General features: G+C 39.1%; 1 protein-coding gene across 1 annotated transcript in view; it reads left to right on the top strand.

The window, feature by feature from the left end:
• Positions 1–22,517, top strand: part of PLCL1 (phospholipase C-like 1) — a 70,571-nt gene that overhangs the window by 14,937 nt on the left and 33,117 nt on the right. The window contains exons 3-4 of the mRNA XM_008570476.1: positions 15,354–15,429; positions 17,617–17,726. Coding sequence (XP_008568698.1) covers positions 15,354–15,429; positions 17,617–17,726 — 186 coding nt within the window. The remainder of the gene's footprint in view (positions 1–15,353; positions 15,430–17,616; positions 17,727–22,517) is intronic.

Below are 22,517 nucleotides of genomic sequence, written 5' to 3'. Positions count from 1 at the left end.
ATGCTCTTGGTGTGTTAGTATTTATTTATTTTATTAGTTTGATTATTTTTTTACATTCTATGATGTTTTTGCAGAGCATTTGGGAGGGAGGGGGAGCGGGGAAAGGGGAAGGAAATGGGATGGAGGAAGGAGGAAGGAGGAGGGGCGGGATTGAGGCCTGTGGCACCCCCCTCATTACCACAGGGAGACAAGGGGCCTTCCAGCAGTGGCGTGGTCATTGCTGGGCTGGGTGCAGATGTCAGGGGTGTGTGGCTGAGGGCCTCACCCCCCACCACCCTGGCTCGGGAGAGTCTGGAGTGCTTCCTGTGGTGGCTTGGTTGCATGAGTGGGGGTGTGTGACTGAGGTCACCCACCACTCCAGATAGGGAGAGCCCAGGGCATGTCCTGTGGTGGCTCGGTGGTCATTGCTGGTGTAGTTGCGCATGTTGGGTGGTGTGGCCAAGGTCCTCGGACCCCACCCTTGGAACTAGTTGTGGGTGTTGGGGGGCATGGCTGAGGCCTCTGGCCTTCCTGCTTTCTGGCTTGGTAGCCAAGGGGACTTCTGGTCTTTCTAGGTGTTATGGGTATTCTTTTGTGAAATGAGACCTTTACTAGTTAATATCAAACTTGGTCTCTGGCTGTGGGTACTTTGTTTTTTTGTTCAGTTCTGTGTTGGATTATTTACTGTTTCCACCACCACTTAAACTCTGTGTTGGAACTAATTTGTTATCCTTTGTTACTTCTAAAATGAAGGAACTTCCTGTGGAGACCAGTACTTGAGCTCTGTGGTTGAACTAAATTGCTTCATTGCTGCTGATTCCCTAGGAAAGGCTTTAGGTGCAGCTCAGGTTTTAATGGTTGACTTTATAGGTACTTCTGGCTCTCATGAGAGCCGGTGCAGCTGGGTTGTGTAGAAACTCTGGTCTGGTCCTGAGTCTTTTCATCAAACTTCACCCCATGCAATTCTATATTCCTGACCAGTCTCCTCTGAGTGGTCCTGCACTGATTGGGGGGCAGATCAGCTGTCCTTGCTGTACCCCAGTGTTCTCGAAGTGGTCACATCTCCCCTACTGCCCATGCTCCAAACACTTCCCTTGGGACAGGCTGTATGCCAGTCCCTTGAGGTGACTCACCAGCCTCTGAGTGGCTCCTTTTCTTCAGTTGTTCCATCTCCTCACTCTATGTGGGTCCACTGGAACCCTATTAGTGGTCTTGCTGGCTTGGGGGACACCAAGGCCCTCTTTTCCCCTGCCACCTTCAAGCAACTTCATCCAAAGGGCACAGCTGTGGCCTTTGCCAGCTCCTGATTTGTGAGCTCAGCAGCTCCAGCCTTAAAGTGGCTGGGGCTCGAAATGGTCAGAGAGATTTTTTCTTTCTCTCATGGCTTCTCCCGCCTTCATGAACTCCATATGTCTCTCCTCCTCTTCTCCTGAGCTCTAGCGGCCCCAGCTTGGCTATTGTTGCTTTTTTATAGTTGTAAATTGGTTGATTTGTGAGAGAGAGTGATGCTGGGGGACTGTCTATTCTGCCATTTTGACCAGAAGTCTCAAGTATTTATTTTAAAGAGCTCTCTTAAGATACAAAGTGATCATTTAAAAACTCAGATCAGATCATGTCACTTTCCTGCTTAAAATCTTCCAATGGCTTCCCATTAAAATAAATTGATATTCCTTATTGTGCCTTTACAGGGCCATTTATGATCTGGTCCTGCACTTCTACCTCACCTGCCTCTGCAGCCTCACCTGCCTCTGCAGCCTCACCTGCCTCTCCAATTCTTACCTGTCTCTCCCAGCCTTATCTGACTCTCCAACCTCAACTGTTTCTTCCAACCTCACCTTCCTCACCTGCCTCTCCAGTCTCACCTGCCTCTGCAGCCTCACTTCCATACCATCTCCTTTGCTTACTTTCCTCCAGCCACATTGCCTTTTTTTCTTTCTTCATTCAGAGCAAGCTTGTTCTCATTTCCAGGCCACTGTATTTGCTGTCCCCACTGCTTGGAATGTTCTTTACTTGCACAGATAGTTGCTTCTTATCTCTTAATTCTTAGCTCAAATGTCATTTCCTCAGAGAAGCCTTCCCTAACTCCTGTCCCCATCTGTCACTCTATCACATAACCATGTTTTATTTCCATCATCCTACTTAGCAGTACTAAAAAATATTTTGCTTGCCTTTTGTTTAATTTCTGTCCTTTTCTTTCACTCCTCAATTTGGATGTGTAATCCATGAGGGCAGAGACCCTGTTTGTCTGCTTGCTACTGTTATCTTTAGGACCTAAAACAGTGCTGGCACATAGCATGTTATCAATTAATAGTAGTTGAATAAAAAAATAAACAGAACTATCTATTGTTGGTGAAAATAGTGTAGTTCACATCCTATAATTGAATGTGTTTTATGATAAATCATTAAATCTCCTTTGTTTTACTTCTCTGACACCACTTTTGCTGAATTGTTCCCTGTGTTATACACTTGGTTAAAAACATATAGAGTAAGCCAAACTATGGAGACAGTAAAACGGTTAGTGGTTGCCAGGTGCTCAGAGGAGGGCGGGAGAGATGAATAGGTGGAGCACAGAGGATCTTTAAGGCAGCGAAGCTATTCTTACTAATACTGTGATAGTGGGTACATGTCCTTCTACACTTGTCAAAACCTGTAGAATGTGTAACACAAAAAGTGAACCCTAATGTAAACTATGGACTTCAGCTATTAACAGTGTATCAATATTGGCTTATCAATTGTAATAAAAATACCACACTAATGCAAAATGTAAACAGTAGGGGAAACTGGGAGGTGCGGGTGGGATGAGAGGGTATACGAAAAAACACTACTTTCCACATAAACTTAAAACTTTTCATAAAAACAAAGTCTAACTCTACCCCCCCCCGACTATTAATAAAAACTTATTTCGATGAATAAGGTAGAAAAACAAATCCAGGGTTTATTGCCTGGGGTTGGGGGTGGGATGGGGCAGGTGTTCTAAAATGAACAGCTTGGGTTCAACTTAGACTCAAGTTTCTTAACATGTTTGGATTTCTCAAAAATGGTAATGCACTGCATAGATGACATCCAAAAGGAAAAATTATAACCACTAAAAAAAATACAGAATATGTTTACAATAAAAAACCTGAAATCCTTTTTGACAGATACAAATGTTTGGCTTATTTCTGTATTGAAAGATACAAATCAGGCAACCCAATAGCCTATATTTATTGAAAGCCAACTTGAGTGCATCAAACTATACTACTTATTAAGGGAAAATAAAATGAAAATATTCTAGAAAACACTGTCCCTGAGTTCATCTGCACTGATTTTCCCCTAAATTTAACTTTTTTAGTGACCTGAGATGGCCACCCTCATTACCAAACACTCCCTCATTTAATAGTTGGAAATATTTCCTTCTCAGGGTTTTTAAAATTCAGTCTTACGAGTTCATTTTGATATTAGCATTGCAATTATTATTCTATTATAGTAACTATGTTGATATCAAGAAATCAAAAAACAAATATATTTGTAGTAGAATAGGCCTGTTAATGTGGCATAATTTCAGAAGACCAGAAAGGGTACATCTCACCTTACCTCCCCTGCAGTCATAACACATCTTGTTTAAAGCCTATGTTTTCTGTTTGCTCCCTGGTGCTTGAAATCTTAAAATGACAATGAATTCCTTAGTGTCAAGCCTTTTTAAAATCTTTTTTAAAATTCAAAAACATCTCTGTGAGTAATAGCACATTGGGTTATCAGTAATTCATTCATAGCTTTGAATGAGTTTAACAGATCCTGTTCTGCAAGCAGGTTTTTACCTGGGAAAAGAGAGAGATCATAATGACGGAGGGTTCCCCAAGTCTGGATAAGATGAGGGCGAGGTTGCAAAAAATTACAATTTTGCTTGAGAGCAGCTCTGTCTACCACCACCATTAATACTCTGAATGGGGATGTGGCTATGTAAGTGCCTGTCTGATATTTAGGGCACCCGAAGCCAGATGACTTCCCTGATATCAAGCCCATGTTGGGTGGAGGTGGGAAGTGTTCAGAAACTAGAAGAGCACTAGAGAGAATGGGAACATTATCAATCAATAACTCAGGCAAGCAGAAAATGCTCTAAACGTGAAGGCGGAGTTGATGCCTCCTTCCCAGGCTGAAGACACAGAGGAGATCTGTTGGCAGTAGACTGCTCCCGTGCCATTTCAGTGGCTTTGTGGTCATCAGGACAGTTTTTCCAAAACTGTCCCTGGAACTTAACTTGAAGTCAGAATACCATTTCTGAGGGACTTCTCTCTTTATCGAACTGTGATTTTTGGAGGCTCAGGTCCCTGAAAGAATAAGCATCACTTTCCTATTCTGGATTTCCACTTTGTCTAGGAAAATATCCCACTGAAGTAGGGGATATATTCCTAGAGTAACTGTCTTTTAAAGCTGTTAATGTCATACAATTATGTTTTGCAAATAAAAGTAATATGACTTTTTTTTTCCATTTAGGATTAATATAAATTTTGGGGTTGTTAAAAATGAAAATTTGTCACTGAAAGAGTTGCCTACTTTTAGAGCCAGAAAGTGGAGATGTTTAATTTCATAAACATTTACTGAGCTCCTTTGACCACGTCACTGCTATAAATGCTGGGGGAGGTATGACAGACCCAGTGCCCCAGTAGTTTACTGGCAGGAGATGCGATCTGGTAAGGTCCCACCCAGCCCTAGGAGCCTATGACTGGTGATGTGAATATGTTATTTATTTAACAGAAAGTTGTAATGTTTGCTGATTACACTGGAAAACACTCTATAATTTCAGTAGGACACAATCAAAATTAGTTTGTTTAAATAGGTTTGACTTTATCCATCTGACAATAGTGTTTTTATGCATGTAGATTTAGTATTATTTTTGAAACCCATCTTTAGCTCCACCCTTAACATTTCAGGACATCACCTGGGTGTCTCAAGAACAAACAGAAATTTGACACATCCAGAACTGAGTATCATCTTTTTATTTCCTAGTTACCCATTCACTCTTTTCTGGCAACTGCAAAAGATCATGCAAATGGTCCCAAATTCCTTCAAATCATTTTCAAATGCTCTCTGTCTGTAGTAACTCCAATAAGGTGTTTTTATTTATTATTCAACGTTGGTGAGATCTATTGCTTCTTTCCCCACAGTATTTCTCATAAGCATTTTCCTTACATTGGCATAGCCAAGGTTCTTCCCCAAGCTCTCTTCTCCTGCCTGAAGTTTTCAATAGGCTGAAAACTCCTCCATCTAGTCTCCACCTCTCCCTAATTCAACAGTTGGAATAATAATTCTCAAACTCTATTTTTAATTTCCCCCCAGCTTTACTGAGGCATAACTGACAAATAAAAATTACATACGTTAAAGGTGTACAACTTGATGTTTTGATGTACGAATACGTAGTGCAATGATTCACACAGCCTTCATTCACCAGGGCTGCCCATTTCACCACCTCATTTCCCACTTCCTTCTGCTTGAACTCTCTCCTTCAGTAAAGCTGATTTATTTTCCATCTCCTTTTCATTCTGCATCCTTTGTATTTCCATTCCACTCCACCTGGGATGCCGTTATTCCTTCTCCATCAATCTAAGCTCAGCCCTTTGTCCTAACCTCTCACAAAACTGACCTTATTAAGAAAATATTCATTTATCAACTTTATTCAATGCAAACTCAATATCTATCCTATATAAAGAACTTTGGTCAATTCTGTGCAATACAGAGATGAATAAATGGAGACTCATATTAGCACAGATAGCCAGGATGTAAAACATGACAACTCTGTGACTCAGGAGAATAGTAAAATGTGGTGGGAACCTGCATATTCACCATTTGTAAAATACTTTCTCTTTTGGCATAAAATTTTGTGTTTATCTTTAGGCTTTTTATTAGTCAAGTGAACAAACATGTTTTGAATGCCTGTTAGTGCAAGGCACTGTGGAAGGTGCTGGGGGAAAGAAATGGTATAAAGCCATATTTCTGTCCTTGAGAACTGGGCAATCTTGATGGGAAGGCAGGGCTTACCCAAAGGGGAGGAGCTGTGACATACAGTGTCCAGAGAGTGGACCTGATTATATTTTACCTCCTCAGCTATAATCAAAGGACCTTGAGTCCTGTCATGGACTTTTCACAGTGACTTGTAACCCACCTTCCCACCCCACTTCCACCTGGTACTCAGCAGAATTTTATTCACAAATAATTTTGAAAGAAAAATATTATCTTAAAGAAAAATATTTTTTGAAAGAAAATATTTATATAATATTTTCTTTAGACAGCTGAGGTTTACTTTTCTAATGTTGTCACCTAATTTTTCATGCATAGTCAAGAAGTATTCGACTAGCATATTTGATTCTTTTAATGGGTTTAAATTAATATAAAAACTTTTGGGTAGTTAGTGTTTTGAATATACCGTTCAGAGGTGGAATACTTACAGGAGATTGCAATGGTAAAAAATAGACCTGCAATGTTCTTTAAAGGTGACTTCTGTCCTGAATTATTTAACATTAACATAAAAGTTAAAACTTTACTATGTAAGGGCAACAGACTTTCTGAATATAAAAAAGAAATCAAAACAATGTAGAGAACATGAGTCAAGGGTTATTTAATCTTTTACTAAGTCAGTTGGGATGTGATTTGGAGAGCAGTAGATTATACTTGCATGAGTAGAAATCTAGCAAAAAAGAGTTAATTGTGGCCTAATCACACTTGCAATAGAACTAATACACTGGCAGATATCACAGTTAAGCCAAGTATAATGGGTTGGATTAAATACCTGCTCTTGTGTCAATGTTATTACCAATATATATTCAGCCTCACTGTGGGAAAAGGTGTAGGTATGTCTATAGTTCCTCACCATAGTTTTGCTTATTGAAATCAACTGAAATTGAAACTGTTAAAGATACTTGTCTTAGTCTGTTTTGTGTTGCTATAACAGAATACCTGAGACTGGGTAATTTATTAAAAAACAGATTTATTTGGCTTACGATTCTGGGACAGCTGCATCTGGCACAGGCCTCAGTCTGCTTCTGTTCATGGCAGAAAGTGGCAGGCAACCAGTGGGTACAAGCAGGTCACATGGCGAGAGGAAGCAAGAGAAAGAGAGAGAGGAGGTGTCAGGGTCCTATAAACAACCAGCTCTTGTGGGAACTAATAGAGTGAGAACTCACTCACTCCCCCCCACCTAGGGAGAGCATTAATCCATTCATGAGGGATCTGTTCCCATGACTCAGTCAGTTTCCAACACTGCCACATTGGGGATCAAATTTACGCAAGTGTTTTGGAAGGGACAACACATCCAAACTCCATCAATATTCTCCTTCCATCACTGTCTCTCATTGTGAAGTTTGTGTGAAAGTTTATATTAGTTTGCATTTCAAAAAGTATGTTGGTTTGTGTAGTAATGAAACCCAGAAAAAGAACTGTCTGCTGGCATGGCTCAGCCAGAGCTGGTTATTTAAAAACAAGACATTGTGCCCTTAGTGCTTCAAAACTTCCTTCATTTGTGGATACAGCAATGTCTCCTGACACATTTTCTTTATAAAGGGGGAATTGTCAGCATCTTGAGGGGAGCAAAATTTCTACTTGGTACCAGGGTCTTAGGGACAATAGTTATTAGAGATGCATCAGTAAGCAAGTATTTCAGCTGGCTCCTTTGTGGAATACTGTACATGCATTCTCAATGTTGACTTTGCATTCCTGAATACTCAAGTTTTTGTAATACCTTTAGTTAAAGGCATTAAGGTAGTCAAATTGTCCTGAAAATTCTGGAGAAGGTTCATGAAGGCTAGTTACCTGGCAATTTTATGAATGAGCTAAATTATAATGATAGCTGGCTAAAAACAAACATTTCTAATGAGTTTGGGAATGTTGTCAGCTCTCTCAAGGTAGAGCTGACAACTGTTTGGGAAACAGCACAACTGAAGAAAAGGAAAGGTAAAATGATCCCCTTATGCAGAAAGCAGTTTACTGAAATAGATCTTGTCACTATCATGAATATGGAGAAAAACACTGTTTGACCTGCTCTGTGTGAGTTCTCTTGTCCTGTGCCATTATAAATCAGGATGGGAAATATGATGCAGTGCTAGTCTCAGGACAGAGAACTCTTCATTGCATACACCGAAGGCAGCAGACTTCCAGCAAACTTGCAAATATTCTGACTTTATATTTATTCCTGTTTCACCAAGAGTTAACCATTTCAACGGGATTGATAGCTTAAAAACAAAAGATGCTAATCTATTAAGGATGCTTTTATCTGTTTCATTTAAAATATTTAAGGAACTTGGAAATTAAAGGAAATTATCTTCATTTTAGTTGGGAAATATATATATAGCAGCAATCTGATTTACAAATGCACGGAGTTTAATAAGACTCAAGTCTTATTTTAAACAACCTGAACAAATGAACCACTGCAGAATCAAAAAACCAAAATCCAATGTTTTGATTAGAAGGAAGTTAAGAAATAGTGTACTTAAGGGACTAGAGTAGATTGGCTTTTTATTGACTTATATTCTCAAGCAATAGACCCTTTCCTGAAAAAGCAGTGGATGCAAGTAAGTGCATTTCTTTCTAGGTTTCATGGGAAAAATATTTATAATGGCTGATGGGTGTTGTGAATTAGACTTAGAGGGAGAAGTAGTCATGGCAAAACTTTATTTTCCTCATGCTTTACTTGATGAATGCTACTTTACTAAATGTTTATCACCAACTTGCACTGCAATAGGAATTCTACACCTTAATATAATATGAGTGTCACAGAACAACTTGTAAGCTTAGGTCTACTCCTCATTCGCCTGGGTTCTAGTCTAAATTATTTCACTAACTAGCTGTATGGCTTTAGGCAAATCAACTTTCAGTTCAGTTTTTTCATCTATAAAATGGGTTTGTTCATGATAGACTATTGTTCTAGTAATTTAGATATAATTCAGGAGAAAATTGGAATCTATGGAAGGTTTTTGAGTCCTGATATGATGAAAACTTGTCTTTTCAGTACCATTAAATGGTAACGTTGACTCTGCAATGATCCTGGGCAAATTAGTTGAACACCCTCTTGAGAAACCCTTGGAAGGACAGTTGTTTCCCACACAAGTTAGACATTTAATCCGTCTCTGAGGAAAAGCATTACTATCTCCTTTAGTAAAGTTTTCTCTCTAAATAAATAATTTTGATCTTAACTGAAAACTTTGCTCACCCCTGCTTAGGACACATCTACTGCATAAAGTAATGCCAACCTTTGTCTGGGTAACTCCTCTATTCTTTTAGATACAAAGCCTTGGCAAGGAAATAAGATCTATTAGGAGATATTCATGTGACAGAACCAAAGGAAAGCTCTTTGTATTACTACAACAGGCAAAGGCGACTGGGAGGCCACGCCAGATTCTATCCATTGAGTCAAGGCAGCCTTTGCTGGATGAGTGCGCTGATTTACCCAGCGGGGGATTATCTGAGGACATCTCACCTTCTCTTCTCGGCTTTTGCACTTTATATTTCATTTCCATCATTATCAGGAGAAACCTAGGAAGGAATTGAAACTCAAATCAACCAATTTTTCTTCCTAACAACTTAGATAAATTACTTAGTTGAGAGAAGTTAAGCTGTTAGCGTGGAGAAGATCAAATGCTTTTGTGAGAAGAGTTCATATGAGAAATGATTTTAAGTTCTGGAATATAAATGATGAAGTGTTTTACAATACAATTTGGGACTTTTATTACTACAGGATTTCAGGTTATCCTCTGAGGAATCTCAAAGAGAAGCTCCTTTGTTTTGAAGGTTAAATCACACCTATCTCTTTATGAAGTGATCTATTAGACAATGGGAAAAACAGGAACTTCTCATCTATGGGGTTAAAAGATATTGGGGGCTTTTTAGGAGAACTTGTATTATAGAGTTTGTTATATGTTTTGGACCTGAATTTATTTTACCTTAAATAAATAATGTTTATTTCATTTTCTGATACTGAAGTGTTATATTTTTTATAGAAGCAATCCTCTTAAAAGCTTTATGCTTATTTTTTAGTACTCAATTTAAAAAGGAATTAAGAGCATGTAAATTTATAAAAAAAATGGAGAAGTCTAAAAAAATGAGCATAGAAATCTAGAGACAAAAAGAGAGATTTGAGTTTAAAAAGATAATTACCCGTTTGAGAAATGATCAGTTATAGATAAAATATTTTATTGTGCGTACATGTGTGGATAGCAAACAGGGAGAAGAAATAAGTATCACAAAAGTGAAATAAGGAAAAGGTGATTATAGAAATGGATAGATGACTCTGGGGATTTAAAAGGCGAATAAGTTTGGATTTGTGCTCTACTGGAGTTGTAATTTATTGGGGGAGTACGGGGAGGGGAGTAGAAGATAATATAGGTAAATAATAAACTATAATTTTTAAGATTGAAAATTAGAAATTCTGTGAGCCAATTAAAAAGATGTTCTGGAAATGTGGAGGTGAGAAGAAGAGAGAAGGGGAAATCAGGAAACCAGTGTGGGGTGGGGCATTGAAGTAAACTTTGAGGCCTGGTAGGATTTTGACTGGGGGAGACGGCTTAAGAAGGCTTCCCTAGTAGAAAGAAATGTGTGGAAGGGGGAACAAGTAGTGTGCACTTAGGGAAGCATGATTCTTCCAGGTAAACTGGGACCTGGGAGAATTGGGAAACCACTGGCAGAAAAGCTGTTAAGGGCTGAGCATGGGGTGACTTAAGCTCTGCAGTAAGCCAGGGAGAAGATGACAAAGCCAGGAATTAACTAGTGCTGTGCTTTCGGAAGATGACTCTGGAAGTGGTATTTAGGATGGAGTGAGCTGGGAAGGACCAGAACCTGCAGGGTGCTGGGCTGGAATTAAAATCCACCTCTGAATGCTGCGAAGGGAGTTTTGTGAGAACTTGGAGAAGATGGGAAATGCTTCATTTTTTTTGGTGGGGGTTGGGTGGACGAGAGGCAGGGATGATGAAATGGGGCAGAAAATATTTTTAAAGATGACATTTGGGTGTCTCTGGAAGGATTATTAGAATTTGAAAGATGGAGAGGGTCCAAGGAATGGGAATAAGGGCTTGAGCTAGGAGTGCCGCAGTGAGGAAGGAAGCAAAAGGATGAAAGTGGCAGGATGGGCAGATTGGGCAACTGACAGAACCTGGGCGCCCCCTTCAGAATAGGGGAAGGCAAAGAGGGTGTACGAGGTTCGAGCCTGGGCGTCCTGTGAGGCAGAGGATGCTGGAAGGACTCACAGTTACCGGTATTTGGTAGCCTAGGCAGCTCTGGTGTTCTTGGTCGAGCACTGGATCAGGCTCTCAGTAAGGAGCACACTCCAAAGGGTGATTGAAAGAGTAAATGGAGGGACTGTTTATAAACGTATGGGCTGGGGTTGGGGAACCAATTGTGGATGGTGAGCACACAATCATTAGCAACAGTGGAGAGCTGTCATTACCCCCCAGCCTAAAGGGGCAAGGGAAGGAGCCATCATGGCATTCAGTGTATCTGTACCTGCCACCTGATGGGAGCTGCGGTCTTCCAGAGAGGAAGTTCTCAAACCACAGCCCAGGAGGGATGGACCCATCAAGAGGGTGACTACCCGAAACCTTCTTTCCTCTTGCCTCCTGTCCTTGATCCCTTGCTGGTGGTCCCCATCGGCTAATACCAATAGAAGCCAGAAGGCAGGGAGCCTGGTTGATGTTGCCCATAAAGTTCATCCTCCCTTGCAAAGAGCATGATTGAGAGTGGATCTGGAGGGGCGATAGAGTCCCAGCACAGGCACCTCTTCAGTAAAATTATTTTAAGAATTCATCCATAAACTATGCATGTTATAGCATATAGTATATACATATATACCAACACACACACATACTAATTAACCAACTAACATACATATTAACATACCAATATATACATAATAAAACATATCAAAAATAGAAAGCAGCATGGGATTTAAAAATATTCTTATTTATTTATGAATAAGAAAAGTCTTTGTGTTCTCCCAATGTGTTTGAATATGTCAGATCTGATCAGACTGTCTTTGTTCTCGCCTCTCTGTGTGGCTGAGGAAGAGATCACAGGGGGAGTAGGATGAGCAGCTGCCCTGCCATTTTCATGTTTTTGCTTGTGCTTGTGTTATCTTCGTTTCTTTTCAGGAATCCACATAGGGATGGTTTAGTTTATTTAAAACAAGGTAATATAAGTGGTACTGACATCACTCCTTTACAGACATATATGAGTTGAAAATTTCTGGAAAAAAAGAATAAGAGTGCTGCTGTCGGCCCTTCTCCAGTGTGGAATTCCCTTCTTTCCTCATTGTACCTTGCTTACTATATTGGAAACACACGACTGATTTAGCAAGGTGGCTGGAATCAATTTGTAAAATTTAATTTCTTTTTAATTTTACAGATCAGATAAAATAAATGTGAGTGAAAATCCTCATTGTTTCTTCTCACACCCAGATGGACGATGTTGTGTCACCTGCACCCCCTTCCCCCACAGGGTGCATGCACCTCCCTACCTTGGAAACCACTGTTGTAGGTCACTGAAGTTTGAGAGGCCAAGGTTGGAAACATTGGCTTTGAAATGCTCTGCATGGGTGCAGGATATTTGATAGCTCTGGGAATGAATGAAATTTATCAGGAGGAGACATAATAGAGAAGGGAAAGAGTGGAGAGCCGAGGCCAGGTATCTTAGAGGATTCCCACATGTGTAAGTATAAAAAAGGAAAAGGAAACGGTACACGAGACAGAGAAACAGCAAAGCAGGTAAAGAACTAGTCTCAGGGAACTGAAGAAGGAGAGGTGATTAGAAGTGTCACCTGCTGAGCTGGAGACAGTGAGGACCAAGGATTGACCAGAGAGTGACTGATGATGAAGCCAAGGTTAACCTTTGAGAGTCTCAGTGGAGTCGCACATAGGAAAAAACAATGAGTGTAGGCTAACTTTTTAAGAAGGAGAGATGAGGACAATGACTCAAAGGCCATTAGAATAGTCTGTCATTGTTTTTGTTGGCTTATTTTAATATGAGAAGATGTACATAGAATGGAAGAAGCCAGGGGAGAGGTAGAAATTGTACTTGAAAGAAAGAAGGGATCATTAGGAGTGAGTTCTCAAGAGAGGCAGGGAGAGAGGTGGTATTGAAAATCCAGGTAGAAGAGTTATCCTTGGCGAAGAGGATGCTTCCTTCTCAGGGTGTAACAAAGAGGCTATGGCATTTTTGGATGCGGAGAGTGCATTCCTCTTGTACTCAGCACTGAGGAGATCCTTAGTAAACTACTGTAAAGGAAACTGATCACAAATCAAGATAAAGGGTTTTTTAAAAATCAGGGAATGGTGTCATATTTTCTGAGAGCAAAACCGGTAAAATGAATGTCAGCTCAGTCAAGATATATTATCAAAAGAAATGATCAATCTTATTCCTTTTTTTTTTTTTAAAAGGACAAATGTGAATCTGGTTGAAATGGATTGCTTATAGGTTAGTCCTCATGTTTGTTCAGATGGGCTGGGCCAGGTGACTTTAGAAGTCTATAGTACAGACTCAAGAGGTTGCTTGTTTGCACAGGTCTGTGCACTCCCATAGGGGTATGGCCAGGCCAGGCAAATCAGAGAGATGGCATTTTTAAATGGAAATAGGTTGAATGCTGGAAACTGGGATCCTAATCCCAGCTTGATCACAAATTAATGTTTTTCTATAAAATGGAGGAGGTGATTATGATATCTAAGATTCCTTTAGCCTTAAAATCCAAAGATCCAAATGTATGATATGGTAACTTTACAGAATTTGACCGTTTTTTGTAAATATTTCCCTTACTTGAATTTCATGAAAACATTTTGTCTGCTACTTGACTAATTGGAACATCTGATAACCTTCAAAAATGAAAACCCAATTGATGTTGCATGTCTGGATGTTAGAAAAGATTAACTCACATTACCCTCATATTATTTGTATCTTTGGCTTTCAGTTTCATTTACTTGAAAGCTTTAATAACTCAGGCTACTGTTGGCCATTTGATAAATTATTGCTCAAAAGCATTCCACTTGCTGTTAGGATTTGAAAGAGTTAATGTAGTTCCAAAATTTTGCTCAGTCTAGGCCTTGAAGGGAGTCCAGTTTTGTGGTTTTAATAGTCAACTTAGTGACTCCAAATAAGACACTACTTAAGGCAGAGAATATGAGTAATTGAATTTTGTTTGGTTGAATTAATTATAGTAATATTTCATTCATCCATTTGAGTAGATTTCTGTGCTAGACTGTGAACTCCATGTAGGTATGGACAAGTCTGTTTTTGCTCCTCAATGTATTGTACCCTTGTGCTCATACTTATCACAGTGCTTACACATGGCTGCTCAAAAGATATTTGTTAAAGGAATGAATAATATGATATATACCTATGGAGTTGTCAGGCAGTAAAAATTTATGACTCCTTTTCCACTTGAATGTTTGTAATCATAACCTACTTTATATTTGGAAGTGATTGTACAAGACTACAATTGGTTCAACAGCATTTATTCATTGTGATTAACAGGAAAACCATCTCACTAAAGTCTTTTTTATGCCCACTTTGTATTCTGCCTTGAACTCCTTTTAGAACACTGAGACAGACAAACATAGAATAGCTAGATGAAACAGACACTTATCGAGAGTAGAAAAGTGGTTGGAAATCCAGGAACTGTTAGTTTTCTTATCGGTTGCCTTTCTTTAGTCACTTCTTCCATTGGAGCCCCAACCCCTGTCTTTCCGATCACAAGTTCTTTACTTATTACCATCTTCATCACTTTTCCACATACAGATTCTTCTTTTCTCCATTAGCAGAACAGTTGTCTTATTTCCCCTACTTCACTCAGCATATTAATTACCTCTTGGATATATTTATTTTCTATCCAGACGTAGAGGCAGGAACAATCATTTCTCTGTTATTGTCTATAAGCTCTGTTGAGTTCCTCGCTCTAAAATCTGACCCACCCCCTCCACTGTCTTTGGACCACCCAAATCCAAGCTGTCAACTTCACCGACGTATTCAGTAGTCCTTTAACTATTAATAGGTGATTCTCTGTTCTGGATCTCATTGCCATTGTTCCAATACCACTTACCTTGATGTTGCAGTAAACTTTGGGGTAAGGGGGTGGAACAGAGGTGTTTATGAATATGATTTGGGACTTTAAGTATGCAGTTATTTATTGGTACCCACTGTGTGCCAGGCATGTTAGACACTGGAGCAATTGTAAGGAAGGTGACTCTAGCCTCAGTGTTAGAAGGGATGGGGTTTGGAACAAATATTATCCTTCCCTCTCCCATCTCTTATGGTTGAGGCCATGGCTCCTCATTCTGAAAGTAAAATGTGGGTCTCTCTGTATGTAATCTTCCCAATGAGCCAGTTTAAGAATTTCTGACAACCACCTTTTGATGTTTGTTTTGTGACAGATGATTCAAGAGAGCCGGTTTCTCATAGAAATGGCAGACACAATCCAGGAAAAGATTGTACAGTGTCAGAAAGCAGGTAATTTTTTTTTTCTATTTTGTTTAAAAAGCATAATGATAATTTTTGGCAGATTTTTTTCAAAAACTTTCTGTTCTTTTTCTTAAAATTTAAATATTTTATAGTATTGCTTAAGTTACACTTAGGTCTTTGTTTAGTACAAAAGAAATCTAGGTGATAATAGGTGTGTTGTTTGTGTATATACTGGAGAGGTGGTGTCTGAAGGTGTTTAAAAGGATGAGGTTTTCTGAATCTACTATCGTGGTAGATTTTACTACTGGTATAGAAGCTGTGATTCCACATAGTCCCTGAAAACCCACATCATTTTTACAATTCGAACCAAATTCTGTTCATCTTCTAGGCTTTAATCCCATTTGCTTGTCCTTGTTTCAGATTTGTTCTGTCTTCAAGAATGGGATGGGTCACATACAAGGATAATTCAAAAAGTTCATGAAAAGATTTGTATTATCTTTTAAGTCTATTATTCCATAAAATTTTTGAAGTACCCTCGTATCTGTGAGAGTACAACTCTGTTTATGTTTACCTGCATCCACACCCCTGTGCTTTTATCTCTTAGATCCATGTATTCCTCTAGCCACACACACAATAATAATTATGATGAGAAAGATGACAGCAATGACAGTCGCTTGATAACATTCATATGATATACTGAACTCAACATCATAACAACTCTGCACAGTAATCATCTTTGTATCCAATTTACGGATGAGGCATCTGAGATTCTGAGAGACTGAGTGAATTACCCAAGATGCCATATCAACACATGGTGGAGCTGACCTTTGAACCTGGGCCAAACTTTAAAAATGGTGCTCTTCACTGAGTGACTGCAGGCTCAGATATTTCAGTTGACAGGAAGCACAAAAATAATAACACCGAATACATATACGATGCGAGACCCTGCTCTGAGAGCTTCATATGTATGGACGCACTTCATCTTCACCATATCCCATGAGGTAAACCCTCTTGCTACCACCATGTCACCAGTGAGGAAACTGAAGCCCAGAGAGTTTTTGGAACTTGCTCAGGTTCACATAGCTAGTAAGTGATAGAGCCAGAATGTAAGCCTGGACTCCATGGTCATGTTCTTTACCATGTGCTATGTTTATGATGTTGGAAGCAGTAAAGTTAATGTGGTTTCAGGCTGCATTAATAAAAGTATAGTAACTAGGACAAGGAAAATGGTGAATCCCTACTTTGTGTGGGCTGCATCAAGCCCACTTTGAGTATGGTGTTCACTCCTAGGTGCAGGTCCCCACACTGCTCAACTCCAGGAAACCAGGAAATGCTGTAGTTCAGCCCGGATGCCACCCTTAAACTAGAGTCATTAGTGAGCTGAAATGCATTAGAATGTTTAATCTGGAGAAGAGAAGACTCGGGGGGATTTTATTGAATATCTTTCTTCAAATATCTAAAGGGCTGCGCTGCGGAAAAGAGGTCAGACTTTGTTGGTCTGGGTCCAGTTGATCCAAGTAGTAAAAGTTCCAGGGGAGGAGATGTTGGTTTGATATCAGTCGTAACTTTCCAAAGATGACAATGAGCTGCCCATAACAGAATGTGGCTCCCATCCCTGAGGTGCTAAGACAAAGAAACAGATGATGGTAGTGTTTTATAATATTCAAGCTTGAATGGATAATGAGCAAAAAACACTTTAAGGCCATTCCAAAATCTGAAACAGTTGGGTGTTTCCAGGAATACTTTTAAGAATATTTTTAAGAAAGTCTTTATTTTTGGTCAAAATTTACTAACTACTGATTGTTATCTATGTGGGTTCCAGGGCCTGCTGTTGAGCCATAGGGATGGTTCATAAGGAAAAGTAAGATAATATGCTCCCCTCACTTACGGTTACCATTAACGCATCATACCATTTTATTAAAAAACCAGGAAAAGAACAAACAAGATGGATGTAATCTGTTGGAAGAATGTGCCTCTTAACTCCTCATGTCTTTTATCTATGGCTCCTGGCTGTTTAAAATGTAATTAGGCTTAATGTATTGATTGTTGCTAGTTTGCCCCTAAGGACAGTCATTTGTTGGAATGACAAAATGGGAAGGAGAATTCAATTTAGGGATTTAGAAATTATAAAAGGATGGGGATGTGAAGTTATATTTTACTGATGATATTTTCATAATTAAATGCCTATTTTTCTGAAACTTATACTAAGATTTCTTATGTGTTCTCTTTTCAAAGGGATGGAGTTCCATGAAGAACTTCATAATTTGGGGGCAAAAGAAGGCTTGAAAGGAAGAAAGCTCAACAAGGCAACTGAGAGCTTTGCTTGGAACATTACAGTATTGAAGGTATATGAAATATTCAGCTGCCCCCTCACCTTTATTTTTCTCCTCCTTGTCTGTCCAATGTATAGAGAAGCATCAGTGGTTAAATATGATAATTTGGATTTGTAAGTAATATGTGGCCTGATCACCAGGTTCATGCTGTAAGAGATGGGGAGATGCATACTGGGATTGGCATGCTTTTTGCCTTAATAGGGCAACGAGGCTTGTGGTGGAGGCAGAGGACAGCATGTGTGTGAGACCTAATTCCATTGCCTTGTGTTTATGCGTGTGTTTTTACTCACATGAACACTTCTGTTCAAGTCATTATGGCTGTTCTTGTTTGTGGAAAGAATAATGCCAAATTTTGCTGGGGAAGGTTCCAGAAACTCCAGAATATCTGTGGCCATTTAGGATTTTATTTTAAGAACAGTCCCTATAAATACATTTCTTTTTGCAAATAGCTTTAGAAGTCAGTTTGCTGAGATTATGATTTGCTCTTGGCTGCAAATTAATTTTAGGATTTTGAAGTAAAGACACCCCTTTTTATATTTTCTTACAGGAAAGGAGAAATGATTTAGGCAGTTGGAATAATTGATTCTTAACACTGTGATGAGAGAAAAACAACCACAAACAAAATTAATAATTGTTGACGTTTAAAGATCACTTACTATGTACCAGGCTCCATTTTATGAGGTTTATTTGAATTAACAATTTAATACAATAACCAGCTTTTTTTGGGTGTTGTTATTTTTCATTTTACAGGTAGGAAAATTGAGGGATTGAAAGCTATGTGTATTACCAAAGGTCACTCAGCTGGTAGGTGGTGGAGCTGGAGTCTGAACTCAGCTCGTTTGGCTCCAGAGCTCATGTCTTTAACTGGCTCTGCAGAGATGTGCATATGTGTATGTGAAAGGGCTAGGTGAACTGTAAGACGTATTACAATTTTCTACTAAGAATTCAGACCATAGATATTTGTTAAGACCCTGACCTCATGAAGTTAACAGTCTGCAGTGGTGAGAGAAGGGGTGTGGAAGGTAGGCATCATTTGCTTATGGGGCAGGGATGAGCTAGAGGTATAGCACGGAGAGGAGCTTATTATAACCCTAGACTCCACATGGCACCGTGAACCCTGATGCACTTTCTGTTCAGTGAATGTTTATATGGGCTTGTTAATGTGCTGATCATGAGAAAGGTGCTAGGTATACAAATGTCAAGAGTATTACCTGGGCCTCCAGGACCAGTCTACAAGGGGAGAGTTAAATGAGATAATACCTACAAAAGATCTAAGTCACAGTGCACAAAACTAGACAGTGTATTTGTTGGCTATTACTTTTTGTTTGTTTGCCAGGTGAGGATGACCATTGGAGGAACAAGTTTTTTTGTTGTTATTTTTGTTTGCTTCTTTGTTAACTTCTGACGTAAGCCCACTTAGTGTTTTCCGAGGTTTGTTTGCATGCGTGTTTGGTTTAGTGACAGGAGCTGATTGCTAGATGTGGCTGAGAAAATGCTGTGCAAATCACTCCAAGACAGAGCTTTTAAAACAGAATAGATCATCTACTATTACAGCTTATGTACTAGCTGCGATTTTTTAGCATGAGTGCTAGGAACTTAAACAAGAATAGTAGACTTCTCCTAACTTCCAATATTTTCTGTCTTTCCACCATTGGATTTGGTGGGCCTATTAAGCAGGTGTCCTTTCCTCAAGAGTTTGACAAATGGCCTCCTTGGAATTTGAATTATTAGCTGAGAGACAAGGAGACTGGAAAAAATCTCTGTTGGAGACTTTTTATTCCAGTGCTGCCATGCTGAGAAGATAACTTCCTCTATAAGATCTTCCTTTAGTTCTTGTATCTTAGATCCAGAGCGCTTAGTTCCTGTTTGGTTCTCCAGCTTTGCTATTGATTTTCAGAGCTCCTCAAAGTCTTTCAATAAATGTTCTTTTTCTTAGGTTCACTAGAATCGATTTACCTGGCTTACAATTGGTTGAATTAGTAATAACCACCCTGGTAAGACATAATCACTGAATTAGCAGGATATCGCAGGGCTCACCTGTAAAATTGTGCATTGCCTACTGAAAAAGTTAATAAGTAATTTAGATGGGTATTCCCCACTTTCTAGAGGGAGAGAGTGGGAATTTACCACTAGTGGTTAAACATATGAAAATATTTAATTCCATTGTAATTTCCAACAAGTGAGGGAGGAGCTAGAAAAAATGAGAAATGTGCCCTCAGTGAAACACTGGCAGCATGGGGTGTGGAAAGGGGCATTGCCTTCAGAGCAAACAGAGCTGAAACTAAAATAACAAATTCTTTAGTTTAGGTTTTCTGAATTCGGTGTTACATTATCTGATATCAATAAATGACAGAGAAGCTGGGGGAAAATTTGCAGAGAGAAAGAGGAATAGCTCTATGATATAATGGATATAATGAGTATGAATTATAATTATAGTGTCCAAATTTTCCCAGAGATCAAGACTTAGAATCTAGCAAGGAGGCTGAAATCAAGATGGTCCTGGAAGCTCCCAAACATGTATTTTTCTTTAATTTGTATTCTAGCATGGTACATGGGCATATCTTTTCCATTTCTATACTTTTGCCATATGTCTATCTACAACTGTAACTGTCATTTTCTTCTCCCTTTCTTTTATTACAGTTGTACACAACATTGAACTCTCTGAATAGTCACCATGTTCACTTGGTATGATGTGATGATGCATGTGCTAATGACTCAGTCCTCAGTTCCCTCTCAAGATAATCGTTGGACCAAGATAACTCCATCCCATTCTACCCTCACATGTTGACAGTCCCTTCCATCTGTCTTTTTTCAGTGATGTCTTTCAGAAATGAGTTTATGTCTTAGTCTATTGGTGCCTCTGTCACAAAATACCTAAGACTGGGTAATTTATAAACAAGAGACATTTATTTCTCACAGTTTTGGATACTGGAAAGTCCAAGATCAAGATGCCACCAGGTTTGGTGTCTGGTGAGGGCCCCAGTCTCTGCTCCCAAGATGGCGCCTTGTTGCTGGTTCTCCAGAGAAAATGAATGTTATGTCCTCACATGGCAGAACGGATGGAAGGGCAAAAAAGGGCAAGAGGATCTAGGTAGTTCCCTCTAGCCCTTCTATAAGGCACTAATCTCGCCCATGAAGGTGAAACCTTCATGACCTAATCAACGCCTAAAGGCCCTACCTCTTAATACTGTTGCATTGGCAGTTAAGTTTCAACATGAATTTTGGAGGGGACACAAATATTTAAACCATAGCAGTTTGGTTATTAATATAATATTAAAATCTCACAATGGGAACTCTTCCTGTTCTCTAAGGCTTCCAGAAAGAGATGCTATAACTTCACTTACAAAGCCAACATATTATAGTAAATCATTATTAATTTTGAAAGTGTTTCACTCATGAGAGTTATGAAGATCTCTTGGAAAAGAGATATGAACTTACACCATATCACTGATAAAACCACTATTTGCTATGAAATGGAATTCATTTAAAGTCTTGGACTCCATCCAGAGTGATTTGACTCTTTAAGTACAAAAAGAACTTCATTATAAGGTTGTCACATCTGTAAGACTGAAATTAGAAAGAACATGAGAGTAGCATTTTAGTGAGCTTTCCCAATATATAATTTTTTAAGTTGGCCTGTTGGCTATTTTAAGGAAATAAATTTCACTTATTTTACATTTTCAAAAGTTTAGTGAAAAAACAATTTTAGCAGGCTGAAGAGGTATCAAGTAGAAATAAATAAAAAATATTGAAGAAATGCAATTAGTAAACATTTTATTATAAAAGAAAACCTATGAAGTAGGTGATCACTAGAGCTTAAAGAAGAAATAAGAGGGTTAAGAAGTGGCTGCCTTCTTATTTGTTTGTGAATTTCATTATTATCATAGCTGAATGAAATGTAGTAAATAAACAAGTAAATAACACTATTACTTCAACAGTGGTCACTCCTGTTAAATATGTATTTATATTTTCCCTCGGTGAATTTCCAGCTTATAGTTTAATGCATTGCCATGTGTGCCATAAAACTGGGCCTCTTTTATGGATTTATGTTCAGTATATATGACCAATCTTTTCCACCTAATTTTTTGACTTTTTATCACTGCTTAAGCCTTTGCTCCTTCTGCATTTTTCTTAACAACTGTTTCATTTTCCTTGGGAAGAGCAGAGGCTGAAGCTTGTCACTTCTCCTTGGGTGTTTGTGTTTCTAACCCAGGCAGATTCCCTCATTGAATCCCTACACTTCAGGCCCTCACAGCTCTGGGCAGTCTCACAGCATAGTAAATAAAGTTTCTCATTTGGCCTGAAAACACATTTGAAGTCTCTGTTCACTGTAAAGAGACATGAGAAGAGACACAGAATGATGGGCTAGTGGGAGAAGAAGTACGAAGAGAGTTGTTCATTGCTGAGAGGCTGAGTGAGAATGGGGCTACCTGCCACTGAGGGGCTACCTGCTACTGAGTGACCATAGATATTTTAAATCATTCTAGGAGACACTGTGTGTGGGGTTTAATGGTAAGGATCAAACCAGGCTCTTCTGGCAGCCATGGTGGCTGCATCCTTGGGGGCTGCTGTGAGGTCATATAGAGAAGGAACATGTCCAGTGTCATCCACATCCATTGTCTCTGCTAGCTGCTGGCTGCTGTTGCAGTAGAAGCTGAAGAAAGACTAGGTTTTGTTCTGAGCCAACTCATTCAGAAAAGAACAGCTATTAATGAAATCTAGAAACAGATCTCCAAGCAATGACAACAATGCACTAATGATAAGATATTCTTAATATTGATATTCCTGTCAATTATTGAGAAA

Source organism: Galeopterus variegatus, unplaced genomic scaffold (assembly GCF_000696425.1).
Source record: "Galeopterus variegatus unplaced genomic scaffold, G_variegatus-3.0.2 Scaffold606, whole genome shotgun sequence".
In the NCBI taxonomy this organism is placed as follows: Eukaryota; Metazoa; Chordata; class Mammalia; order Dermoptera; family Cynocephalidae; genus Galeopterus; species Galeopterus variegatus.
The sequence above is the reverse complement of the archived record's forward strand: the minus strand, read 5'-3'. Positions and strand labels throughout refer to the sequence as shown.